Source organism: Musca domestica, unplaced genomic scaffold (genome assembly GCF_030504385.1).
Source record: "Musca domestica strain aabys unplaced genomic scaffold, Musca_domestica.polishedcontigs.V.1.1 33, whole genome shotgun sequence".
NCBI lineage: Eukaryota > Metazoa > Arthropoda > Insecta > Diptera > Muscidae > Musca > Musca domestica.
Genome location: NW_026712312.1, coordinates 10,764,879 through 10,792,175, shown reverse-complemented (window position 1 = coordinate 10,792,175; position 27,297 = coordinate 10,764,879). Strand labels below are relative to the sequence as shown.

Below are 27,297 nucleotides of genomic sequence, written 5' to 3'. Positions count from 1 at the left end.
GGGCCAGCGGCCACAAAAACAGCAAAGCATTTAGTGCACCATTGCTAGGGATGTCGACGGAGATTTTTAATAATTTCGTGACCTTCGGAAACATGACAGAAATGTTTGTGGACCTATTTCTCGAATCAAATCTTGCCCACAAGGAACACGGGAATGGCAGAAAACTTACGACATCAAACAGTTAAGCGTCGACATCCCTAATCTGCAGGATGAATATTTAAATGACATTTGTTGCAGTGTGCATACATACATACATATATATGGTCACATAGCAGCAGCCTTCTCAACGTCCAGATGGGTTACAAAGTAGACAGGATGCGTTTAATTTATCAGGACAACTTCAAAGCGAAATAAGCACAGTTTCTTAAAAACCTTACAAATAGATGTTATATCAGAACATCGAATGTTTATCGGTCATCATTCGGATAGAAATAGTTAAGGTTTCTTTTATCTGAAAACGTGATTCGATACCCTAATTTCTTGTTTCATTTCCTTGGTTTCAGAATCTCCTCGAAAAGCAGATTTCCAATGATTACAACTTCAATGCAAGGCACTGTTTAGACGAACCCAATAAAATATTTAAATAGCCGAAATGTTATTTACTCTTGGGCCTCTGTCCTCGTTTTCTCCTATACCCACCCAAAACGGTTACTGAGGATGTGGATTCATTGCCAAAAAGGTAGAGCCCACAACCTAATTACCAACCAAATGTAAACATGTTGGTGTTCACATTTCAAAGCGTGTATGCGGTTGTGTGTTCGTGTTTCAGATTCAAACGAGTGTGGAAGATCCCTTGCCTTTCCCCTTCCATACATCAAGCATGTATAAGCGACCGAACGAAGTGCATGTGCTTATCGCCGTGGCCAAAAAGGATAACTGCATCTGAGTGAATCTGTCTGAGTGCCAGTCAAGGAGGGAACGGACAGACGAAAGTACCAGTTATGAAAGAGCTTATGTGTGCCCAGCAACTAAAAGATTGACGACGTGACCGATGTAACCATAACGGCAGTCAGGCGGACACCCGCCTGTGCCTATTTCTGAATCAAAAGATGAATTAAAACAAACAAGACCCACATTGTGCTCGAGTCGCTCATCAGCAAGTGATTGCTGATGAGAAAAAGTCCGGCGCAAAACAAATACGAGCGGCAGTGGGCGATGCGGTGGCAATGTGTCATCAAAATCAAACAAAATAGTCCGAGCACCCAAGTGTGAATATTTTCAGGTGGGACCGACTATTTCTTTGAATTCATTTCGACGATGGAAACGAGTGTGTGCCACATGTGAGTGGTTCATCCAACCGGACACATTCCTCGAAAAGGATCTGGGTATCCAGCCGGGTATCCAGCTTTCCCCATACCAAACTTGTAGTTGTGTTGAGATTTTTTTTTTATTGTTGTCCCAATTTGCCTTTTCGGTACCTACCCTTTAAATGTTGCTGGTTCTTGGGAGAACAAATACATAGTACTCGAATTGAAAAAGTTGGTACAGCGATCAGTGTTTATGTAAAGGTATGTCATAAGGCTAGCCGTTAAAAGAGGAAAATGTTATAAATGGTACCACATCCAAAATAACTGAACTAAATGTTGTGAATTTGTAACAATAATAGACTATGTAAATGTTGGTAGCATAAATTGATACAAAGAGGAGAATCATGAAAAATCTAGGCATTTAGCCTTTTTTGGTACGAAAACTTACGAATGACACCTCAAAAGTATTCGATTTAGAAAATGTGAAGATGGTCGTATTTATCAATTCGTGGTAACAAGATGGTGCAGATACATATTTCACACGCACACTTTTTGTAACTCACAAAGTCAAGTTGTCCTGGCAATAGTACAAAAAAAAAAAAAACAAATCGTACCGATAATTGTACGGACAACGAAAATGAACTCGTATAGGTACCAAATGTACCAAACTCTTACTATTTGTTTGAACACAAGTGAAATTGTGTGCATTTGCATGTGTGTTAGTTAACGTTGATATTTAACGGCACAGCATCAAACAGCGGGAATTGTAATATTCAATAACCGAAGGACAAAAGACAGAAACCTGAATGCTAATTGCATGTCTCCATTAGCCAAAGAGGCCAATTTCAAAGATTATTTCAATGAAAGCTGTTGTGGAGGGGGGTAACGGATGGCCTGGCTGACGAAACGAAGAAAATTGAGAACAACCACCTGACAAAGAACAGAGTCGATGTGACAACAAACGATGACAAACTGTCATTGCAACGACATTTCTGCCAGAGCGGGGCCTGGTTCTTGTAATGCACAAAGGAAGGAAAGGAATTGGTTGATATCGAGAATGTTGAAGTAGAATTATTTGCGATACAAAATTACCAGCATTAATTTTGGCTGTTCTGCACTGTCTTGTCCCACAAGGGATTATTCACTCACGTCAAATGTCAGGTAGAGGGCATAACTAGAACTCCGATGAAAGGTTTGTTGTAAATATTTTATATTTTATGCGGTGTACACTGACATTTGCACTTTTTAATGGAACTCGTTGAAATATTGAATTCCGATGCTTCATTTTTTAAAAGCTTTCTTTACCCCACGGTGGAAGTTCTTCCCCGCATTTCTTGTTTTTACATCTTCGCATTTGAAATGTGGTAATCAGAAAATAAATATTTGTATTTCCACTGCCATTGGTCGTCCATGGAATATTTATTCTCAGTAACGCATCATGGGATGACCGATTGTAGAAAGTTTTTATTCTTCTTCTGCTGCCTTCGTTTTGATTTATGCCACAATGTCTAAGCCTCCACATATTAAATGATTAGATCGCACCGTAAGCATTGCGATGGGATAAAAAGAGACCAACATGGACTAGTTATATCACGAACACTGCTACATGCACACATACACAAATACATATATACTTTATTTAAACGTAGATATATTAGCATGAAAACGGCAAACACTCCGATCGAAAACCCGAACAAAACCATTTGTCTGGCTGTTGCTCCGACCGCCAACCCCATAGGGAAAAGGCAGCGAGGCGTCACGGAGCCCAACCAATTAAATTGGAAAACATCAGCGTGGACTCAATAAAGTGTTCAAACTAATACTTGATTATGTCAAATCCGCCTACAACCCCAGTTAGTTGGGAACCTGGGCTTTTATTGCCCCGGGTAGTCTTCTGTGATTTATATTTTTCAATTCGCCTGCCAAGTTTCGCTCGGATGATATTACCACTGCTGCCGACGTTCATCTTCATTACAATGTATGGTAGTGTTCCCAACCGTATAAATCTGTGTGTGTGCGTGGGTGTGTAAGGATGGGACACACCCCACCGAGCAAATTAGTAAGTGTTGCATATGTGCTACGTATCACTAGCCAAGGCCTTTGACTGGCGTAGGTCAAGGGTATGGTGCAAAGCAATGTCATGTATCAATGCATGCACACAGGCCTAGAGAGATTACAAGGAGTGGACGGCTATGTCATGGAGGAGTAGCGCCCAATGCCAAGGACAATGGCGTAATGCGAAATTAAAATGTCATTGCAATTAAAATATATTCAGACGCCGTTACCATCGTTCTCCACTAATAAACAAACGTTGTTTTTATAAAAACAACAATAAAGGGATTAAGCCTGAAAATTTTGTAAAAACAATTGCCAAATTTTTATAAATATATCTCTATCTCACTCTTACATACAGTCCCCATATAACGGTACATCTCAATATTCGGTATTTTGATGATTTTTGCTGCATGTTTTCACGAATTTGTCTGAAAACGGTACCTTCGGTACCTATATTCGGTATTTTAATGAGTTTTGACATACATTTTCACGGATTTCTTTAAAAATTAGTTTTTGTAGGTCATAATGGGTTCTAGCTCCGCTGGCGAAAAATTGTCCAAGTTTTGGTATAGACTCCATATAACGGTACCTTCCGATATTCGGTATTTTGAAAATTTTTGCCAAATTTTTCGCGGATTCGTCTAAAAATTGGTATTTGTGGGTTATTATGGGTTCTAGCTCGTATGGCGAAACATTGCATATGTCCACTTTTTGGTATATCCCCCATATAACTGTACCTCCCTAAATTCCGTATTTTGATGAGTTTTGCCACATTTTTTCACGGATTTGTCTTAAAATTAGTCTTTATAGGTTATAATGGGCTATAGCTCCGGTGGCAGAACATTGAATTTTTAGTTCCACGTTTTCCTATACCGCACACATAACAATACCCACCGATATTCGGTATTTTGATAACCCTAGTCACATTTACCCACGAAATTGTTTCAAATTTGGTATTTTAGAAGATTTGATAGATGACAATCCTTGGATTAGAAAATTGTCTATAAAGGTTCCCGTTTTGGTATGACCCCCATATAACGGCCTCGTTCACTTGATAAGTTTAACTGCATTATCCAAGTGGTAAATGCTAGAATGTAGCATTTTGTTCTATGATAACCGATTTTCCCTTTATAATATCGAAAAACTTTGCAAAACTAGTAAATTCTTGCAGGTTCTGGAACAGAGCAATAATTGTAAAAGTAAACGTTCACTCTTCCAAAATGAGTCCGCTTTACTTAAACATGTACCAAATTTCAAAAATTTTATGATTGAAATTCATGCGAAATTCAATTCCTAGCTGGGAATGGGAACAATATGTCTCCGTACAAATGCCGGTGCTGAAGGATATTAACAAATTCCGCTGCTAAATTGTTATTTCATCAACAAAGACAATCCACGAATTCCTCCGTTTGCAAGGATGGAGTTGGGGATTGGAACCACTGTGGTTGTCCGAAGCTGAAATGTGGTACACTTTATCAATGCAAGGCCACGATCAACACAATAGCAATGTGTCGAATTAATTTTTATAAGCGTACCCCACCCCTCACAAACAAATGATGTACAGACATATGTATGTATGTTATGTCAGTGCAAATACACTCCGTGGCAGGAGAATGATGGATATGAATGTGATTCGAGTGGATGGACAAAAGTGTCGCATGAGTATTTTAATATGGCTTAGCTTGGCTTACCTTCACATGCAAATTCTGATAGTATCGGATGATGTACGGCGGCAATTTCTCTGCCGTCTCCAAGCCAATCCATTGAATGCAAAACGTCTCTAATGATGAATCGCAATCTTCGTCGTCATCCATTCACTTTGACGAGCTTGGCAGAGGCATGCACAACGTTGGCTACGCTGATGAAGCGGTTCCAGTACTGCCGGCGTCGGCGTCGGCGCGTGCTGTGGCAGGCGTAAATAGCACAAAGCAACGAACAAGTCACCAGACCAGACAGACACACTCACCCAAAATGTCAAGTGAAACACAGCGACAACGTTTTTTTTTATTATTATTTTTTAATATCCTTTTTTGATGCCATCATCGCCTGCGACAATTGTCAACAATGGCAGCAGAAAAAAATCGGAAACTGCCACGGCTTTTGTTCACTTTGGCGATAATGTAGTGTCTGTCGACGTATTTTGGAGTGATGTTCTTCGCTTGCACGTGTGAGGGTGAAAGTGGTTGCGGGTGTGTGTGTGTGTGTGTGTGTGTGTGTGTGAATACAGGTTTTAGAGGTTTCGTTCAGCAGTCTCCCAAAAGGGGTTTTTGTTTTTTATTTATTTATTTTTTCGTTTTTTTTTTATTTGTCGTTTATTTATTTTGTATCCGTTCTGTGTGTATGTAGTTTTATATATTTCTGCTTGTACGAGGATAACGTACGAATGATATCCCCCACATACCGATGGGGTCGGATATATTGCGGCATATATTTTATACTTATTTGCAGGTATTTATTTACGCGTCACCTAGTTATTGCATCTTAATCCGTGATTTTCTCACAATGTTAGGTTGCTTTTCAGTTTTGGGCGGGCAAACATCAGAACCAACGCAGCACCGTGGCTAAAAATGATTAAAACGCCTCCGACGTTGGCGAATTAATCGCTAGCAATATAAATAATTGTAAATAACCTCCCGAAACAGTGAGTGAGGCTCGAACGGTGATGACAATATTGGACACCGATGATACTGATCAAAACATTAAGGAGCTTAGCGAACCAACAACATGTCAAAGTGTGTGACTGGCTTAAAGGTCCAGAAGTGGAACTTGGTTTTTTTCTAGTATTTAGTTCGCATATGCTTTATAGGAATAACTTCTAGACAAATACTAATTTCTAAAGCACTGCTTAACGAAGGTCCATGTCCCTGGCCCCAATTTTTTGAGTTTTGTTTGTTTCAAAATAATTTAATATTTGCAATCAATATGTAATATCAGTTAAACATTATTTTCAAACACTTTCTCTAAAAATCCCTCAAACTTGATATCGGGGTTTAATAAAAATAAAAAACAACCGTTTGCATTGTTTGTATGAAGTCGAAAAACTAAATCACATGCGAAGCTGTTACAAAATACCGCTAAAACCGGTAAAATGATCGAAATCGGTGTTGCTCTTATGGATAATAGAAAAATCACATTATTCATGAGTAGATACATAGAATACCGGAAATAACCAAGTGAACAAATCCATGACATCATGACTCGGAATATAATCCTGCCAATTATTAACTAATAAAACTAAATTATACAAAATAATAATTTCCTATTTTAACCTTTTTAGTTCTGAATAATCGGAAATTGAACAAAATTGAATGTACACTACAGTTCCCAACTCGTGTAAAAGTTATAAACATTTAATTAACATATGTAAGCGCTATATCTGGGAATGTGTATAATTGTGCCAGCAGAGAGAGCGCAGAGACAAATATTCGCTTTGGCGATATTCAGTCGGAATGGGTTTTTATTAATGCCACATTGGATGTATCTCGTACATGTGGATGCACACACTCACGCACACCCCAAAAACGGAAAATAACAAATTGGTACAATGAAGGCCAAAGGATATCAACTATGCCATGCAAGTCTACATTTGCAAGAAATTCCGCTTAGGCACCATTGAATGTGGTGTGCGGAGGCGATTGACATGAAAATGTTTGATTTCCTATTTTATTGACCAGTTTGTTGTTATTCCACTTTCTTAATTGCTCACCAAGAAAATCTAATTATCGTGCCCAATCCAAGGGCAAATTAAAGGACCCTCAGCCATTGGATTTCCGGCAAATGTGATGGGTATTCCATACAAATGATAATGCATTTTTGAAAAGCTGCCATAGCCGGCATTTCAGCTGGCGCCTGTATCAAAACCGAGCTGTTTTTTGATCCAAATGATCTAAAAGTGATTATTTTGCGCATTAATTTTCGGTAATAAATTTGAAGAAAATATGACCAACTATACAGAAATCCTACTCATGCGATTAAATCGATCTCAAATTGGCCAGGGGCGGGATTATTGTTACATGAGAATATATGAAATGTTCTAGAACCTTTTTGTCTTCATGATATCGAAAACAAGAACAAGAATATCTGGAGCGGAACAAATAATTATTTTACAGCGTACTCTAAAATTCGACATAGTCGGTCGGCGTTTTTCACCACACAAGTTAAACACATGTGTTTATATGAATATTGTCGAACTACGCCGAATATGGAAATAGTTTACCTTTACGCAACATATTCATTTTAAAGGTGAAATAAAGATTTAGAACATATTTTCTATGGGTAGATCTAAGCGACTACTTTATTTTTGCCGCAAACTTAGCTAGCGTATCGTTGCCCGATACGATATATCTCACCGAATTCTCCCTGCCTCGGTTCTCAGTGGAAAATGTCTTTTCGAAAAAAAGTTATGTTCGAAAGTGGTTGTCTCCATTGGCACCGAGAATAATTGCAAAAAGTCGCTGAGTTTTAAATAATTCGGAGCCTTTTACAACGAAGGCACGGATTTCTTTTATTTTCGTGGATGGACGCAACCACTGTGCGGGTCCAAATCTAATCCTTAACGAATATCCGCAATTTTTCGTTCTAGTTGTTTGGTTTCAAGGGGACAAAAATTGAAGGATATGTATTTCAATGCATGAATTGTCCTTTTTGGGACACTGTAATGTCTCAAATAAAGATGGATACGTACATGTACAACGAACAAAGCGTATAGGCGGATAATGAGGCCAAAGCACTGTTGGGGGTCAGATAAACTAACACGCCAACTAATTGTATAACACTTTGTTCTACATTTTGCAAAATGTCACCGTGTCTTTGTGTTTTACCACATTCTGTCAACGATTGATGGTTTAAGGTACGACATCTTCCACCATTGTGGAAAGACGAGTTGGTTTTTGTTTTTGCGAGAATTATCGTTTGAGTCCCTATGAAAGGGTTTAAGATTGTTTGCCGCCAGTTTTCGAATGTGACATTTTTCGGCACACCAGTTCCATACAAACTCACGTGCTGGCACCGAAGCCAACGAGGATAAACCACTGTCCAAGCGAATAAACATCAGAGATATTTTCTTCTCGTATCGGAGATATTTTCTTCTTCTCGTTTTATAATTGACTCTACTCGGGCCTCGAATTTAGGTCACCGCACGAGTTGTTATACAGATTTCAACAGCATGCAGGCACATGCACATTCATTCATCCATCCATCCGTCCAACCTTCTATCTTAGAAGGACGGACGACAAAAAGAGTTCATGTCGGTGTGCGTGTGTAGCAGCAGCATCTCAAGTTAAGGCCGAAGTTGTAATTGCCACTATCGGCATTGGCAGCGTTGTTGGTGGGTGTGTACAGTACTGTCAAAAGTCTGCATTAGGAATAAGCCGAAACATTTGCGATTGGAAAATAACACTTTCCGAAAGTTCATTCATTCAGTAACATGGCGCTGATATTTTCACAACAGGTCTTTTATTAAGAATGAACGAATAAACATGGGCTTCTCACAAATAATTCAAAAGTCAATGAAAAGGAGCGGCTGTGACACAAATCGCGTATGATTTGGAATATGCGATAATTTTTGTAAAATGCTGAAATATGCGTGAGGTTCCATATATAGTGGACCTATGTATTCTTTACTTCGAATACTGATAAAAAATCTGGTTGAGAAAAATATAAAAAATAGAAATATTAAAAGTTTGTGGAGGAGGTACTAGAGGAGGTGGTCCGATTTGTATGAGCGTTTTGTTGTTTAAAATGCTAGCCCCTTTGAGGGGAGATACTTGATGGAGTGGTCCGATATCTACCATATTCACAACAGATCTTGTCTTGGTAGAAATATTGAGATGTGTGAAATTTGATGAGAATGAGGAGAATGAGGCGTTTCAAGGAGTGGGCCGATATATTCCATCTTTACACCAGATCATTTGTTAATAGAAATACTGAGATAATCCAAATTTGACTGGTATCGGAAGATAACTTCGCGTTCTACGAACTTCGGGGCTATTCCAAATTCTGACCCCTTGTGGGGTAGGTGACAGAAGGTGTGGACCGATACATTCCATCTTCACAGCAGATCTTGTTTCAACAAAAATATTGGTATGTGAGAAATTTGAAGACAATCAGACTCTTATTTCACATTTGTTATGTGTTATAAATATTCTAAAAATTGACGCTGTTTGGGGGAGGTACTTTTCCGATATTGTCTATTTTCGCACCTGACCTAGCACTGACAAAAATATTGGGCTAGTGTGAAGATGGGGTACACTCTTCGTAATATCCCTCACTTATAAAGCGTACGAAGCTCACGACAAAGATTATATAATATTTACATCAAATTTAGGTCAAATGCCCAACAAAGGGTCTAAAATATTGTGGTTCATCATCAGGTTTGCACATCCCAATATCTCCAAGCTACTGACTAGGTGGTATATCCATTTTTTCTGACAAATGTATCAACGAGACCTCTATATATATTTCGGATAATACTCGAGTCACGTGTAAAAAGAGTTCGAATTAAAGGAAGGTGTTTCTAGTTTGGCGACACGCAAAACTAATTGTAAAAGTATTTGCATGTGAAGAGAAAACGATAACGAACGAAGTTTCAAAGCAAACAAACGACTTCGAATTTATTAACCCTGCCGATTCACTTTTTGCCTCCAGAAGCTTTCGGTAGGTCCTTGTGTTGGAAAACTATATTGGAACTATGAAGTTTTTTGCTGCTATTGACGTTCTAACACTCGTACTTCATGTTAAGCTTGGCCCTTGGCTAAAATCACTTCTAAGCACGACAACATAAATAATCGGAACGCGCGAGTTTTCCCATAGAAAACTGTGGCGGGATACCGTTTGGTTTTTTGTTTTTATTTCACGCTACTTATCCGCTTGTCAAAAATTCACGATATTTACAATTCAAAGGGCTTTCGCGCGCACACATAAAAACAAAGCACCACGTTCTCGGGCCAAGGAGAATGCATGCCATCCTTACAAGTATTCTGTCGATTGCACACACAACGTATTCGACCGAAGTCCAACGACAAACCCAATGGACAATGTGTAGGGGGCGAGCAACTTGTTTTCCTCCATAGAAATGTCGAGTTGGGGACTACAACAGACGTTGTCACTGTTTCGAATGAAAACAAAGGCTGCTCCTAACGGTACGGTGGATAGCCCGAAGCGGATAATACCGCGGCAAGTGCAACTGACGGTGCGAACCGTGTAAACGTTGTAGGTTGACTTGTTGTTGCTGGCAGATGGAGCGTGATATAAAAATTAAAATCTAGCAGCATTTCCTCAGCCTCTCTGTGGGGTGGGCTCTGTTTGCTGGTGGGCTGGTTGAGCCTGGCGTTTGCCACACTTAACGCAACGATGCAGTTGCAGCGGCAGGGGCCTAGAAAATCAAAGGAGCACACACGACTGCATTGACTTGCTGCGGCATGAATCTGAAATGAGCCTAGAATTTCTCTATGAACACGACCGCCGTCCATTCCCCATCCAATCTTTTGGTTTTGTGGAGACAAGAATCGAATAATAGATACACAGCATCTGAGTGTAGTCGTTCGCATGCAAGTCCTTGCAATCCAGCGCACACACACATAGAGAAAGAGAGAGAAGTGACCAGATGAGAGAAAGGAGAGAGTTTGAAATTCAAGAGGAATGTTTTCTGAAAGAGCTGACATTCGTATTCAGCAATTCCCTTTTTTTTCAAATCAAAAGTACATTAATTGCAACCAGCTACATATACTTTCACACCCCCCCCCCCCCCCTCCCCCCCTCCTTTCGATCCGTGACTTACATAAATAGTAAAGGGACGCTGTTGATGGATGACTACAAATTTGTTCATCATTATATTATGTTTGTCACTTTTATTATACCCTCTGCCAGCCATATATAGCATTTTCAGATTAAATGAAACCTTTTGCAATTCAAATGAAATCTTTTGCAGTGGAAATGAAACCTTTTGCAGCGGGAATGAAACCTTTTGCAACCGAAATGAAACTTTTTGCAAATCAAATGAAACTTTTAGATTTTTAGAAGGGAAAATAACAAAACATTTTTATTTTTAGTAGGTTTAAAATTAAATCAACTAATTATAACAAATATATAGTTAAAGAGGAATTGGAAAATATTGATTATTAAAATCTATGTTTTTATAAAATTTTTTCTTAAAGCTACCATAAACCACAAGTGTAGACCCCATAAAGTATATACAATCATGATCATAGTTGATTTAATGATTTCCACTTATCTGTTTATTGAAATCACGACTGCTCTATATCCATAATCAATAAAGCTGCGAAGCGGGAATCCTTTATTAGGTAAGATTAATAGTATACTATAACTATAAAAAATTGTGGTAAAGCTTAATTTCACATTTCAGTCCTGGCCATACCTATAAAGGCCAACATTTGTTTAAATTTCTCTTTTTAGCGTTAAGCATTTGGAATTTAATAATATGGAAGCATTTTATATCAAATCAATAAAGAACCATTTGTTATTACAATAATTGAAAATTTAAGAAATAATATAAATAAATGTAGATATTTATAATCAATAAAAAATCCTCTTTTTCAATATATTAGTTATAATTAATTGATTTAATTTAAAAACTACTAAAAATAAAAATGTTTTGTTATTTTTCCTTCTAAAAATCTAAAAGTTTCATTTGATTTGCAAAAAGTTTCATTTCGGTTGCAAATGGTTTCATTTCGGTTGCAAAGGTTTCAATTCCACTGCAAAAGGTTTCAATTCCACTGCAAAAGGTTTCATTTCCGCTGCAAAAAGTTTAATTTGAATTGCAAAAGGTTTCATTTAATCTGAAAATGCTATAGCTAGAGAGGGTATATACCATTTCATACGGCCAAAACGTGCCTAGTCGAAACAAAGGTTTTAGACCCTACGTCTTTTTGGAACAAAACCGTTTCAGGACATTTGGAATCGATTTAGCAATGTCTGTCTGTCTGGTGTGCACAACTCGATCTAAGTTTGACAAAAGTATTACGATTTATCAAGTTTGGATCAAATCGGATAGTCCCTTCGAGAGTTGATATTTACATTACCGCAGGGTTTAAAATGCTAATGCCAAATTAGCCTTGCCTGCTAAAAAACTTCAAAAAATATAGCCCATCTGAGCTACGCCAATAAATAGCAACACATTACAAAAAAGTTAGCCGAGAGAGCTAATGCTAATTGAAATCGTCAGCAAAACCAAAAAAGCAGTGAGCGGCTGAAGCTTAAATGAAATTAGCCTAAGCATCAAAAAAGCAACATGACTGCTGCTGCTTATCTCGGTTTTTAGCCAAAAAAAAAAAAAAAAAAAAACAAATTAATTTTTGTTCAAAATCGCATTTTTATCCATTTGGTATTTTCATATGAAGACAATGTGCAAATGTTATTGAATCCAATAAATATAAATGCATTTCAGTTTTGTGACATATTGTTCAATAAAGTCAGAAAAAATATTGATAAATTACAATTCAAATATAAACTTAGATTAGCTGACAAGCTCGAAAACATATGTACGTGTTATATTCATTTGTACGTTGACAACACACAATCTTTAAAATATGTTTTCGGCTGCCCATTCGGCTAAAACGAAAAACAGTATTTTACAGGGCTACAAACTATTTGTCGATTTGAGTTGGTCCGTTTCAGTGGTTCGTATTACCTTTGACCCATGATTGTTTTTTTTTTTTTTTTTTTTTAAATAGGTTTTTCAGGCAGTCTTATTTGTACTTATATAAAAATCCAGTTCGGCACACAAACTTCGTGTCAAAATTCAACCAATTGGCTGGTGTGGAGATTTCTTCAAAAAGTTTATAATTTTTTAGACAATAGTTTGGTTCACGTTTCGGTTCATTTACAGAAATAGCGGTTCTAATCAGAACCAGCTTGCAGCCCTGAAATAGTTGTAAAATTGATTGTCTCCAAGTTAAATGTTGGCATAACAATACCACAAAGAAGCCTTGGAAACGCATTGGTGAGGATGTCATACCAAAAGATTGAGGATAATGATAGCATGCCAAATAGTTTGGGAAGATGTCATTCCTAGTATCCGAAAGAAAATTAGAACTTCGGATGTCAATGTATTGGAAAAAGAATAGATGAAATGCTGAAAAGATATCATGCCGAATCATTCTATAGGACATTTCGCTGGGTTGTCAAAAACAGTTTAACCCTAAAAAACGCGTCACATCCTCCTGGGCCAAGACAATTAACAAGTGTTTCAAAAGATCAATTTTCGATTTGGTTTCCATCACGAATGACAATATTCGTTTGTGAATTTCTCAATACCCTCCTGAATTGTCTATTCCAATTTGGTAACATTGTCAAATTCATCGTCAATATTTGTTCCGAAATTAAAGATGTCCTGAAATGTAGAAGGTTTAGCTTACATTCACCGTTCCTTACATATTTGTTATTCAAATACAAGAAATCCATTCGCAAATAGAAGGCACAACCTTCAAACGGAGTTTTTGTTGGGTCGAGTTCAGTCCAGTCCAGTCGATGGGAGGCAGCGTCTCCAAATAGAATTGAATGAATGTTGCTGCAATATCATCACCGTTCGTAGAACAAAAATGTGTCCTTTCATTTTCCTCCTGGGTTCTTAGTTGATGCCGGGGCTCAGAAAGTATTTTATTTTGGTCGTTAGGACAACTACTTACTTGCCATCATCGTCGTAACGAGTAAAGTTATCCCCATGGATCAATTAAAAGAAAACATTTTCAACTAAAGCACTTGAAATCCTCAAACATTTATTTGTTCGAATAGGCAGCCAGCCAACCATCTAGCCAGTCAGCCAGTAGAGAAGAAGACAACGAAAAAAAACACGAGGACAAGTACACGGACGTGCACAACATCCGAGGTGTGGTCTGAGAAGGACAACAGCGACTAAAGTATAAGGGAAAATTAATTCAATTCAAATATTGGACCATTTACCAGCAACAAAAGGTTGCCTTTCGGGAACACTTGAAAGCGTTATTGCATGTTTGTATCTGAAACGAGCGAAAAACTGTCCACTCTATGTATGACAGAATCGGTGGCATACGACATATCCCTCAAAGAAAAAGTCCAATGCATCACACTTTCACATTCTCAATGCAAAGAAGCAGCCACGCACCAAGAATTTGGCAATACTTAATTAATTAATTGATGTAAAGATAATTCATGGCAATGTCTAAATTGTTATACGGCCTTCGATATTTATTCGCATCGCGTTAAGATTCCTAGTAGGGGTCCAGCCTTAGTATTGGTGAAAACGCTATCCACTGGTGTCACCGTTGATAGCACTTTGGCACAAATTTGCCGGGAGCAGACGGCCAAAACAAGTGACACTCATATGTGTCAAATCATCTGTGTAGCTGTGTGTGTGTGTGTGTGTGTGAATAAAATATTTTGGTCCTTGCTCTATTGTTAACCAAATATTTAACAAAAGTAAATGGAAAGTTTTTTTTTTGTGTCGTATGAGTGGGGTTTCTGAGCCGTAGGTGTATCGTTAGAACACGCACGGACACATTCATTCGAATACTTGGCACAGGAACTGGCCGTACATACATAGGTATGTTCCTATTGCCCACATAAAGGAGATGCTTCTCCGTCTTGAGTTAGCATGTTTGTTTTGTGTAGCAAAGGGCTTAATAGATAAACAAACGACATACACATGCACATGACATTCATACACCCGTAGTGTCTTCTCAAACCATCCACCACTACCACTACTACACTCCCCCTCTCCCTCAACACCCATTTGTCTTTTTTGGCTAAAGGATAATTTCTCTGTCCCGGTCACCGATGTTATTTCAAAGCTGCTGCCTCCGATGAGGCTGGTTAACGTGTCATTCATTGAAACAATAAATTCATGCCTTATTATGTTGGAATGTTGATTCCATTTTTGTTCTGGGCGTTTCTACAGCATCCCGCGATGTGCGACGACACCAACCGACTACTTCTACGAGTATTTAATATTGATGAATGGAGAACCTGTGACTCTGCATGTAGGGCAACCCGCAAGGGGGAAATTATGTTTTATTGGTTTTGCGCAATATTTACTCCGCTCCATCCTATGCACTGGCCGGAAGCTTCTGTAGAGTGTATATTTTGAAAGGCCAAAGAAACCCTAAAAGAGGAATTGTTAACGGCAACTAAGTACCACCAGGGCTTTGCCAACATATTGCCCAATTTGTCGGCTGCCATATCCACTGGGTCGATGGTGGTAGCAAACATTTGACAGCAATTCGGTGCAATTAAATGTTTTCTCAAGTGTTATTATACCCTGAGTCATGTGACTAGAGAGGGTATATAACATTTGATACGGCCAAAACGGGCCTAGTCGAAATAACTGTTTTAGACCCTAGGTCTCTTTGCACCAATTCCGTTTCAGTACATTTGGAGTCGATCTAACGATGTCCGTCCGTCTGTGTGTTATAACTCTTATAAAATGTGATATAAGAGTCCGGTTTTCTTCAAGTTTCACACATCTCAATAATTTCATTAGCCCAAGGTTTGGTGTTAAGATAGAGTATATCGGTCCACTCTTTCTGGTACCTCCTCAAAAAATGTCGAAATTTTGAATATCCATTAAGCTTATAAAACCCAAAATTAATATCCGATTCTATTTAGACTCGGCACATCTGAATATTTCCATCAACACAGGATCTGTTATAAAAACGGTAGAGATCGGACCATTGCTTCTGGTCAAAGGGTCACAATTTTGAATAACCAAAACGTTTATAAAACGGGTTCTCTGTATACTTCACACATAGCACTATTTGTACTAAGATGTTGTGAAGATGGGATAATCGGACCACTCCTTCTTGTACGTCCACAACAAAATTTTGAATATCCATGAAGCTCAAAAAACACTAAGTTAATATCCGATTCTGTTGTTGTGATTATTATTATTATTATTATTATTATTATTATTATTATTATTATTATTATTATTACTATTATTATTATTATTATTATTATTATTACTATTACTATTACTATTACTATTACTATTATTATTATTATTATTATTATTATTATTATTATTATTATTATTATTATTATTATTATTATTATTATTATTATTATTATTATTATTATTATTATTATTATTATTATTATTATTATTATTATTATTATTATTATTATTATTATATTATTATTATTATTATTATTATTATTATTATTATTATTATTATTATTATTATTATTATTATTATTATTATTATTATTATTATTAGTATTATTATTATTATTATTATTATTATTATTATTATTATTATTATTATTATTATTATTATTAGTATTATTATTATTATTATTATTATTATTATTATTATTATATTATTATTATTATTATTATTATTATTATATTATTATTATTATTATTAATTATTATTATTATTATTATTATTATTATTATTATTATTATTATTATTATTATTATTATTATATTATTATTATTATTATTATTATTATTATTATTATTATTATTATTATTATTATTATTATTATTATTATTATTATTATTATTATTATTATTATTATTATTATTATTATTATTATTATTATTATTATTATATTATTATTATTATTATTATTATTATTATTATTATTATTATTATTATTATTATTATTATTATTATTATTATTATTATTATTATTATTATTATTATTATTATTATTATTATTATTATTATTATTATTATTATTATTATTATTATTATTATATCGAAGGTGATCGAGTGGTTGACCACCCACCAAAGATTGCAATGGGTGGAAAAAAACATAATCAGACTGGAGAGTATATGTTAAAAAAATTGTGTCACAATAAAAAGGAAAATGCAAAAACTGGTGGTGGCCCTTTCAACATATATGTGCTCAGTGAAATTGAGGAATGAATTACAATGTTTCTTTTTGCACAGAAAACTCTTTTAAACAGAATATTACACTTCTGCTATGTCTCTCCATCATGTGTTTTGTTTTGATTCCTCATTTATTCGTTCTTTCATTTCCCTAATTTTACCATATTGAATATATAATGCTGCCATATTTACACTGAATTCGTACTTCACCAAGTCGTACGAAATCTGAAGAAGCTAAAACAAACACGAACGATTTGAATTACGGATTCATACCCTTTTTGATACGATCTTGTGACATGCCTGTATGTGTATATTGGCCATTGTAACGATTAATTAACTATTTTACGTAAATACTACCTCATTTGATACTTTTTCTACCAATTTCCATCAATAAATTGTACTACAAGGCACTTGATGTCAGAGAAGATGTTGAATGACGATTATTATTATTATTATTATTATTATTATTATTATTATTATTATTATTATTATTATTATTATTATTATTATTATTATTATTATTATTATTATTATGATTATTATTATTATTATTAGTATTATTAGTATTATTATTATTATTATTATTATTATTATTATTATTATTATTATTATTATTATTATTATTATTATTATTATTATTATTATTACTATTATTACTATTATTATTATTATTATTATTATTATTATTATTATTATTATTATTATTATTATTATTATTATTATTATTATTATTATTATTATTATTATTATTATTATTATTATTATTATTATTATTATTATTTTATTATTATTATTATTATTATTATTATTATTATTATTATTATTATTATTATTATTATTATTATTATTATTATTATTATTATTATTATTATATTATTATTATTATTATTATTATTATTATTATTATATTATTATTATTATTATTATTATTATTATTATTATTATTATTATATTATTATTATTATTATTATTATTATTATTATTATTATTATTATTATTGTTATTATTATTATTATTATTATTATTATTATTATTATTATTATTATTATTATTATTATTATTATTATTATTATTATTATTATTATTATTATTATTATTATTATTATTTTATTATTATTATTATTATTATTATTATTATTATTATTATTATTATTATTATTATTATATTATTATTATTATTATTATTATTATTATTATTATTATTATTATTATTAGTATTAGTATTATTATTATTATTATTATTATTATTATTATTATTATTATTATTATTATTATTATTATTATTATTATTATTATTATTATTATTATTATTATTATTATTATTATTATTATACCCAAAAATATGTAATAATAATAAATAATATTTTCCGTCCACTTGCATCGACCAAAAATATGTAATAATAATAAATAATATTTTCCGTCCACTTGCATCGACTTTGCCCACGATTGATATTATTATTATTATTATTATTATTGTTATTATTATTATTATGTGACAATGACATAACATAAAACATATGCTGCAGTAAAAATGCCATGCCAATTCCGAAAATAAATTAGATATTTTTTGGGTCACGCCCGTGTAAAAACAAATGAATGAAAATTCGGAAAGGAGGTCTTTCCAAATATTTAGGTATATTTTCAATTTACATATAGCCAATTTTTGTTAAAACTTTTTTCCATTCGTTCGTTTGGCTTGGCTTTTGTACCAATTTCCTTTTCTGACAGAATTTTTGGATTTAAGTAGCCGACAGAAAGAAAACGGTAGAAGTTAAGGATGGATGGGAAGAGTGGTATGCTTTTGAACAGAACCACGTTAAAATTGTATGTTTATAATGGAAAATGTAGAATATATCGACATTCTGTTTACGCCGACCAATCAAAGAATCTACAAAATAACGGTTATGAAATAAATGACGTTTCAACAAAATCTTAACGGCTAACGTAGTTTAACACACCAGACAATGGTATTGAAATTTCGTTAAGACCAGTCTCCACATGTGTTATAGTCATATGTAAAGTGAAGTTTTCATATTTAACATATTTGTGGCAGACAATTAAGCGTGTCTAGCAAATTTTAAACGAAACGACATTATTTATAAAAATTATACTGTTCATTGTGATATAATATACACCTCTATTACACCTATACTATGAATAATTAATATATACTATGATAAAAGGTGTTTCTTTCAGATAAACAAATCGTGTGTATCGCCTTAAAGTATGTTATACAAATGCTTAACATAAATGTAGAAAAATAAGATTTACATATGTCTCTAACAGTATACGGCATGTCACAGGAACGAATTCGGTACGGAAGAGATTCTAATTTCGTATTTAGGTCCTTCAGAAAATGTAAAACGCAAAAATGTTTCGATTTCAAACCACTTTTGTTTTTGCAAATGAAACTATATTTTTATGGAAACTTGTGACTTCAAAACACTTTTAAGTAATAAAAATGTCGTCTCAAATACACAATAAAATTTACATTTTATTATTTTATTTAAATATTGAATAATTTTATATAAATAAATGTATTTCTTTATTTAAAATAATTAACAAATTTTAATGGATTCTCAATTGACGAGGCCAATTCTTGCCACATCATTTTTTCCTTGAAAACCATTTTTTTCTTCAAACAAAAATTATCCATCTGTGAAAACCAAACAATGTGGTATTACGAATAATAAACTGAAGCAAAGAGAAAAAACAACAAAAAGAACATTCAAATTTTAAATATTTGAGGTATGTATTGTGGAATGAATTTATCTTTAAACATTTGAAATATCTATTGTGAAATGCTGTTCAATAAACTAATCATTATTTAATATTTTAGGGGCAGGCACTAGAAACATGTTATGAATTTTATGGAGAGCCACCAGGACCTAGCGAGGAGCTATATCGAAGGTGATCGAGTGGTTGACCACCCACCAAAGATTGCAATGGGTGGAAAAAAACATAATCAGACTGGAGAGTATATGTTAAAAAAATTGTGTCACAATAAAAAGGAAAATGCAAAAACTGGTGGTGGCCCTTTCAACATATATGTGCTCAGTGAAATTGAGGAATGAATTACAATGTTTCTTTTTGCACAGAAAACTCTTTTAAACAGAATATTTACACTTCTGCTATGTCTCTCCATCATGTGTTTTGTTTTGATTCCTCATTTATTCGTTCTTTCATTTCCCTAATTTTACCATATTGAATATATAATGCTGCCATATTTACACTGAATTCGTACTTCACCAAGTCGTACGAAATCTGAAGAAGCTAAAACAAACACGAACGATTTTGAATTACGGATTCATACCCTTTTTGATACGATCTTGTGACATGCCTGTATGTGTATATTGGCCATTGTAACGATTAATTAACTATTTTTACGTGAATACTACCTCATTTGATACTTTTTCTACCAATTTCCATCAATAAATTTGTACTACAAGGCACTTGATGTCAGAGAAGATGTTGAATGACGATTATTATTATTATTATTATTATTATTATTATTATTATTATTATTATTATTATTATTATTATTATTATTATTATTATTATTATTATTATTATTATTATTATTATTATTATTATTATTAGTATTATTAGTATTATTATTATTATTATTATTATTATTATTATATTATTATTATTATTATTATTATTATTATTATTATTATTATTATTATTATTATTATATTATTACTATTATTATTATTATTATTATTATTATTATTATTATATTATTATTATTATATTATTATTATTATTATTATTATTATTATTATTATTATTATATTATTATTATTATTATTATTATTATTATTATTATTATTATTATTATTATTATTATTATTATTATTATTATTATTATTATTATTATTATTATTATTATTATTATTATTATTATTATTATTATTATTATTATTATTATATTATTATTATTATTATTATTATTATTATATTATTATTATTATTATTATTATTATTATTATTATTATTATTATTATTATTATTATTATTATTATTATTATTATTATTATTATTATTATATTATTATTATTATTATTATTATTATTATTATTATTATTATTATTATTATTATTATTATTATTATATTATTATTATTATATTATTATATTATTATTATTATTATATTATTATTATTAGTATTATTATTATTATTATTATTATTATTATTATTATTATATTATTATTATTATTATTACTATTATTATTATTATTATTATTATTATTATTATTATTATTATTATTATTATTATTATACCCAAAAATATGTAATAATAATAAATAATATTTTCCGTCCACTTGCATCGACCAAAAATATGTAATAATAATAAATAATATTTTCCGTCCACTTGCATCGACTTTGCCCACGATTGATATTATTATTATTATTATTATTATTATTATTATTATTATTGTTATTATTATTATTATTATGTGACAATGACATAACATAAAACATATGCTGCAGTAAAAATGCCATGCCAATTCCGAAAATAAATTAGATATTTTTTGGGTCACGCCCGTGTAAAAACAAATGAATGAAAATTCGGAAAGGAGGTCTTTCCAAATATTTAGGTATATTTTCAATTTACATATAGCCAATTTTTGTTAAAACTTTTTTCCATTCGTTCGTTTGGCTTGGCTTTTGTACCAATTTCCTTTTCTGACAGAATTTTTGGATTTAAGTAGCCGACAGAAAGAAAACGGTAGAAGTTAAGGATGGATGGGAAGAGTGGTATGCTTTTGAACAGAACCACGTTAAAATTGTATGTTTATAATGGAAAATGTAGAATATATCGACATTCTGTTTACGCCGACCAATCAAAGAATCTACAAAATAACGGTTATGAAATAAATGACGTTTCAACAAAATCTTAACGGCTAACGTAGTTTAACACACCAGACAATGGTATTGAAATTTCGTTAAGACCAGTCTCCACATGTGTTATAGTCATATGTAAAGTGAAGTTTTCATATTTAACATATTTGTGGCAGACAATTAAGCGTGTCTAGCAAATTTTAAACGAAACGACATTATTTATAAAAATTATACTGTTCATTGTGATATAATATACACCTCTATTACACCTATACTATGAATAATTAATATATACTATGATAAAAGGTGTTTCTTTCAGATAAACAAATCGTGTGTATCGCCTTAAAGTATGTTATACAAATGCTTAACATAAATGTAGAAAAATAAGATTTACATATGTCTCTAACAGTATACGGCATGTCACAGGAACGAATTCGGTACGGAAGAGATTCTAATTTCGTATTTAGGTCCTTCAGAAAATGTAAAACGCAAAAATGTTTCGATTTCAAACCACTTTTGTTTTTGCAAATGAAACTATATTTTTATGGAAACTTGTGACTTCAAAACACTTTTAAGTAATAAAAATGTCGTCTCAAATACACAATAAAATTTACATTTTATTATTTTATTTAAATATTGAATAATTTTATATAAATAAATGTATTTCTTTATTTAAAATAATTAACAAATTTTAATGGATTCTCAATTGACGAGGCCAATTCTTGCCACATCATTTTTTCCTTGAAAACCATTTTTTTCTTCAAACAAAAATTATCCATCTGTGAAAACCAAACAATGTGGTATTACGAATAATAAACTGAAGCAAAGAGAAAAAACAACAAAAAGAACATTCAAATTTTAAATATTTGAGGTATGTATTGTGGAATGAATTTATCTTTAAACATTTGAAATATCTATTGTGAAATGCTGTTCAATAAACTAATCATTATTTAATATTTTAGGGGCAGGCACTAGAAACATGTTATGAATTTTATGGAGAGCCACCAGGACCTAGCGAGGAGCTATATCGAAGGTGATCGAGTGGTTGACCACCCACCAAAGATTGCAATGGGTGGAAAAAAACATAATCAGACTGGAGAGTATATGTTAAAAAAATTGTGTCACAATAAAAAGGAAAATGCAAAAACTGGTGGTGGCCCTTTCAACATATATGTGCTCAGTGAAATTGAGGAATGAATTACAATGTTTCTTTTTGCACAGAAAACTCTTTTAAACAGAATATTTACACTTCTGCTATGTCTCTCCATCATGTGTTTTGTTTTGATTCCTCATTTATTCGTTCTTTCATTTCCCTAATTTTACCATATTGAATATATAATGCTGCCATATTTACACTGAATTCGTACTTCACCAAGTCGTACGAAATCTGAAGAAGCTAAAACAAACACGAACGATTTTGAATTACGGATTCAAACCCTTTTTGATACGATCTTGTGACATGCCTGTATGTGTATATTGGCCATTGTAACGATTAATTAACTATTTTTACGTTAATACTACCTCATTTGATACTTTTTCTACCAATTTCCATCAATAAATTTGTACTACAAGGCACTTGATGTCAGAGAAGATGTTGAATGACGATTTAGCTTGTCGCAAGTGCTTTATATACATATGTCATGTAGAGCAATCAATGAAAAGCAAACATCATCGGCCAATAATTATTTGTAATTCAGTTATTGCGAAATTGTGATGGATGCTATTATTATTGTTTTCCAGAAATGAGGCCTAGGATCGACTAATATAGTAAGAATATATTGAGGAGTATTATGCACTCTGCTACTCATACAGCCAGCGTGATCATACTACACAATATAACAAATGAATAAGACCTATTCATCATGTTTATTTCGATCTTTTGTCGTTGTTTCGAGTGTTGAAAAATTAAGTGAGCTAATGACATATGTTGATTGGGTAAAACAGTTTGCGCTAAACAATGCACTGAAAAGATCGATATGAGATACAGTATGTAATGCTCATGTGCTGAAATCATGCAATTGTTTCTCATATTCACACCTTCTACATCTCAACCACAATGTTATGTATAATTCGGCAGTCAATTAGTCCAATAAGTTTTAGATGATTGCTCCTGCAATCATGTTATTTTACTATTACTATTTTCATTTACTATTAATACATAAATTCGGTTTGTTTTTCTTCTCTCTACTTGTTATCTGTCAAGTTTTTCAAAAAAATCTTTTAAGTTATTTTAAACTTTAAATTCAATTACATATTTCTTATACGTTAATGATATTAACAATATTTATACTTGGGTAATTGATTTGTTTAAAAGTATAATTCTCGTAAAGATTCCTCATTACAATTAGTAACAGGTGTTATACATTAAAAAGAATCATTGCCTCCTGGTTTTGTTGATTTTGGGAGAAGGTGGTTCGACATAAATTATCACTTACCTGTAAATGTGGTGCCGCTATTAACTGCATCAACTCGTCTTTTACGTATTTACTGCCACCCGTTGAAGATAACAGCTCTATAACGTCCCGACTGCGGGCCACCGCATCTCCAGGTGGTGCCCGATTCGGGGACATTACCGTCGAACTAATGCGATCAAACAACTGCAAGAATCGGTCGCAATAAGATAATAGTTTAACAAATTTTCCCATTAATAACTCACGTGTAAAAACTGGTGCAGACGACTATCTCTAAGCATATCACGTAGTACATCAGGATCAACATGCGCATCTTGTAGCGCATATATATCATCCAGACAATCTAAAATTCGTTGCACAGCTTCGATACCCGCCTCTTCGTCAGCCCACTCACTAAGCATATCGGATGCGGAAGCAACGGGCACTGGAATTAGTGTTAGAATTATTAGAAGGTAAAAACAAACATTTGTTTTTGTTAGTGATATATGTATATGTATGTTTGGGTTATATGTCCAAAAATCTAAACCAAACAAATAATTTACAATAAATTATTCCGATTTCAAATACGCAAATCTCAAAAAATTGGGTTATTAAATCCACCTCTAATTGTACCAGTCCTCATTTTCCACAGAAAACATTTGGAAACGATTCATAGCGATTCTTCGCAAACGATGCAACTCAGCAACTCACAGCCGAATTACATTAAGGAAATCGTATAGGAGTCGAATCGTAAATCAGCAACTCACAGCCGATGTACATTAAGGAAATCGTATTGTTTGTGTACTTCTGACAGTGAAATGTTTGAGGTTTTCTTTTGTTTGTAGTTCGAAGCGTTTCGTTCGTTTTCGTACGCAGGGTAGTGTATACCTTTTCTAAATTTAGAAAACATAATCAATGCGACTTTAGTAACAAATGCGGGGTCGCTTTTTACCGCGACAAAAGTTTTCACCCAGTCGGCGTTGGCGTTTTGTTCTTTTATTAGGAAAAAGATTCTTCACATTGCGCTGCAATGAAATTTTATAAAAAAGTGTATACTTTTTGTATATCAAAAATGAAATAAACACACACAAAACGTCAGTTCGAATTTGACACTTATAATCCAACAGTGTTAAACCAGCTAAGTTTTACTGCTATCTTCTAATAAATCGTAGAAGTCAGTAAGGGGATGCTTTGTCCATTGCAGTAAATATTGAGCCAACATCATTTACAACATCTCCTTGCACGCGGCATGATGTAGAGAATGTATTAAATTTGTGGTTGTTGCTAGAACTCGACTAGATCAGAAGGAAATTATATTCTTGAAAATTAAAATTATACTCTTGACAAGCGATTTAAACTTAAACTGAAGTCGATTTCAGTATTCGCCTAGTGCACATAAAAGTTAATTAATAAACTTAAACCCTAATTTTTGAGCGAATTATGCCATTATTTAAAAAGGAAAGTGTAGCACTCTAAATGTAACCTATGCAGTTTTTACAGGCAACCATCCTACCAACACAAAACATAGTTCGATATCATTGAGCTTCCATAAATAAATACGTTCATCACAAACTTAAGTTCGTTTCTTTGGTTTCTGTTCTATGGTACTTGGTTTTAAAAAAACTTGTTTGTCATAGGAGTTGTTTTTAAATAGCTCCTGGGGAGAATATCTCAGACACAACCCAAACCTCTTTCTGCGTAAAGCTCAAAATCTGAAAAATTAAATGCTGCAGATTTCGACAAAAACCCAGAACTTTCAAATTTCAAATGACTTTGGAGAAAATGTACCAATTGTGTATTCCCTGTACCATATGTGATGTGAGTTCTTATATTTTCGTCTCGTATAGCAAACATATAACGGTGCCTTCCTTTGTTCGGTATTTTGAAGACAATAGTATTAATCAGCGGAATAGTTTCAAATTTCTTATTTGAAGTTCGGAATCGGCACTACAGCCTATGACAAAAAATAACCTATGCAGGGCAACGTTTTCAATTATGCGAAATTTTTCGACGGATTTTTTTTAATTTTTCAAGTTCCTTCCATATGGTGGAGCGTATTAAAGTTACGGCCCGGTTGAACTTAGCTGCCTTTTTACTTGTTTTATTTCTTTACTTACTATATTATGAGTAAATGAGGGTATCGAAAAATTTAGAAAAAAAATGTGTTAGGAGAAAAAAAAACGATTATTATCTTGCCTATACATTCATTTGTCATAATGTGATTTCGCTAATAAACCGACGGTAGAAGCAGGATATTTTTGTAAATAAGACCAAACTTCAAAATAATATCCTGCTCCAGAATTTGCAAGAATGTATGTCACTGCGATAACCGAAGAGAGGTGTAGTTTGTCGATAAGTAATAATAAGTGAAGATTATACGATAGGAAAATGTCCAAGAATACTCTACTCAATGTGACCAAGAGAATAGAAAAACTAAGTAATAAACTTCAACAAACATCTAGATGTTATAGCAGAGACTAACCACATCCATAAGTATGAAGAGGAGTTTGTTAAACTTTGCCAAATAGATAAAATTACAAAATCATCAAAGATAATTAACGCACGCTTACTGGAATCGGCATCTGAGCCGAAAATGGGATCCAACGATGTACCTCCGGCAATGGCTTGCACTGCTCCTTTGAGTTTACGGCGGGCATTGTAACGCTTTAGTTCCTCAACGGTGTCTGCTAAATGTTGTCGTTGAAGTTTGTCTCTGTCCTACGATGAAATATATTATTATACTTTCTATGAACAAACAAACAAAAAAAACAACTCACTCGTATCCAAGGATGTTCAAGAACTTGCGTTATCGACAGTCTGTGATGAGGATTAGCGGCTAACATTTTGGAAACTAAATCTTTGGCGGAGGCGGAAATTGACTTCCATTCAGGAGCCTCAAACTAAACAAAGTGCGTGGTGTA

At 32.9% G+C, this 27,297-nt stretch overlaps 1 protein-coding gene across 10 annotated transcripts in view; it reads right to left on the bottom strand.

The window, feature by feature from the left end:
• LOC101887483 (peripheral plasma membrane protein CASK) overlaps window positions 1–27,297 on the bottom strand; it is a 94,455-nt gene that overhangs the window by 59,238 nt on the left and 7,920 nt on the right. For 5 of the 10 annotated variants that reach the window (XM_020038957.2, XM_011296497.3, XM_011296515.3 and 2 more), the window contains 4 exons: window positions 27,154–27,276; window positions 26,941–27,094; window positions 24,643–24,821; window positions 24,422–24,583 (listed from right to left, as the gene is read on the bottom strand). In XM_020038957.2, coding sequence (XP_019894516.1) covers window positions 24,422–24,583; window positions 24,643–24,821; window positions 26,941–27,094; window positions 27,154–27,276 — 618 coding nt within the window. Of the gene's footprint in view, window positions 1–4,993; window positions 6,093–24,421; window positions 24,584–24,642; window positions 24,822–26,940; window positions 27,095–27,153; window positions 27,277–27,297 lie in introns of those variants that run through there. The other 5 variants (XM_011296506.3, XM_059125463.1, XM_005176015.4 and 2 more) reach the window with 2 other exon arrangements.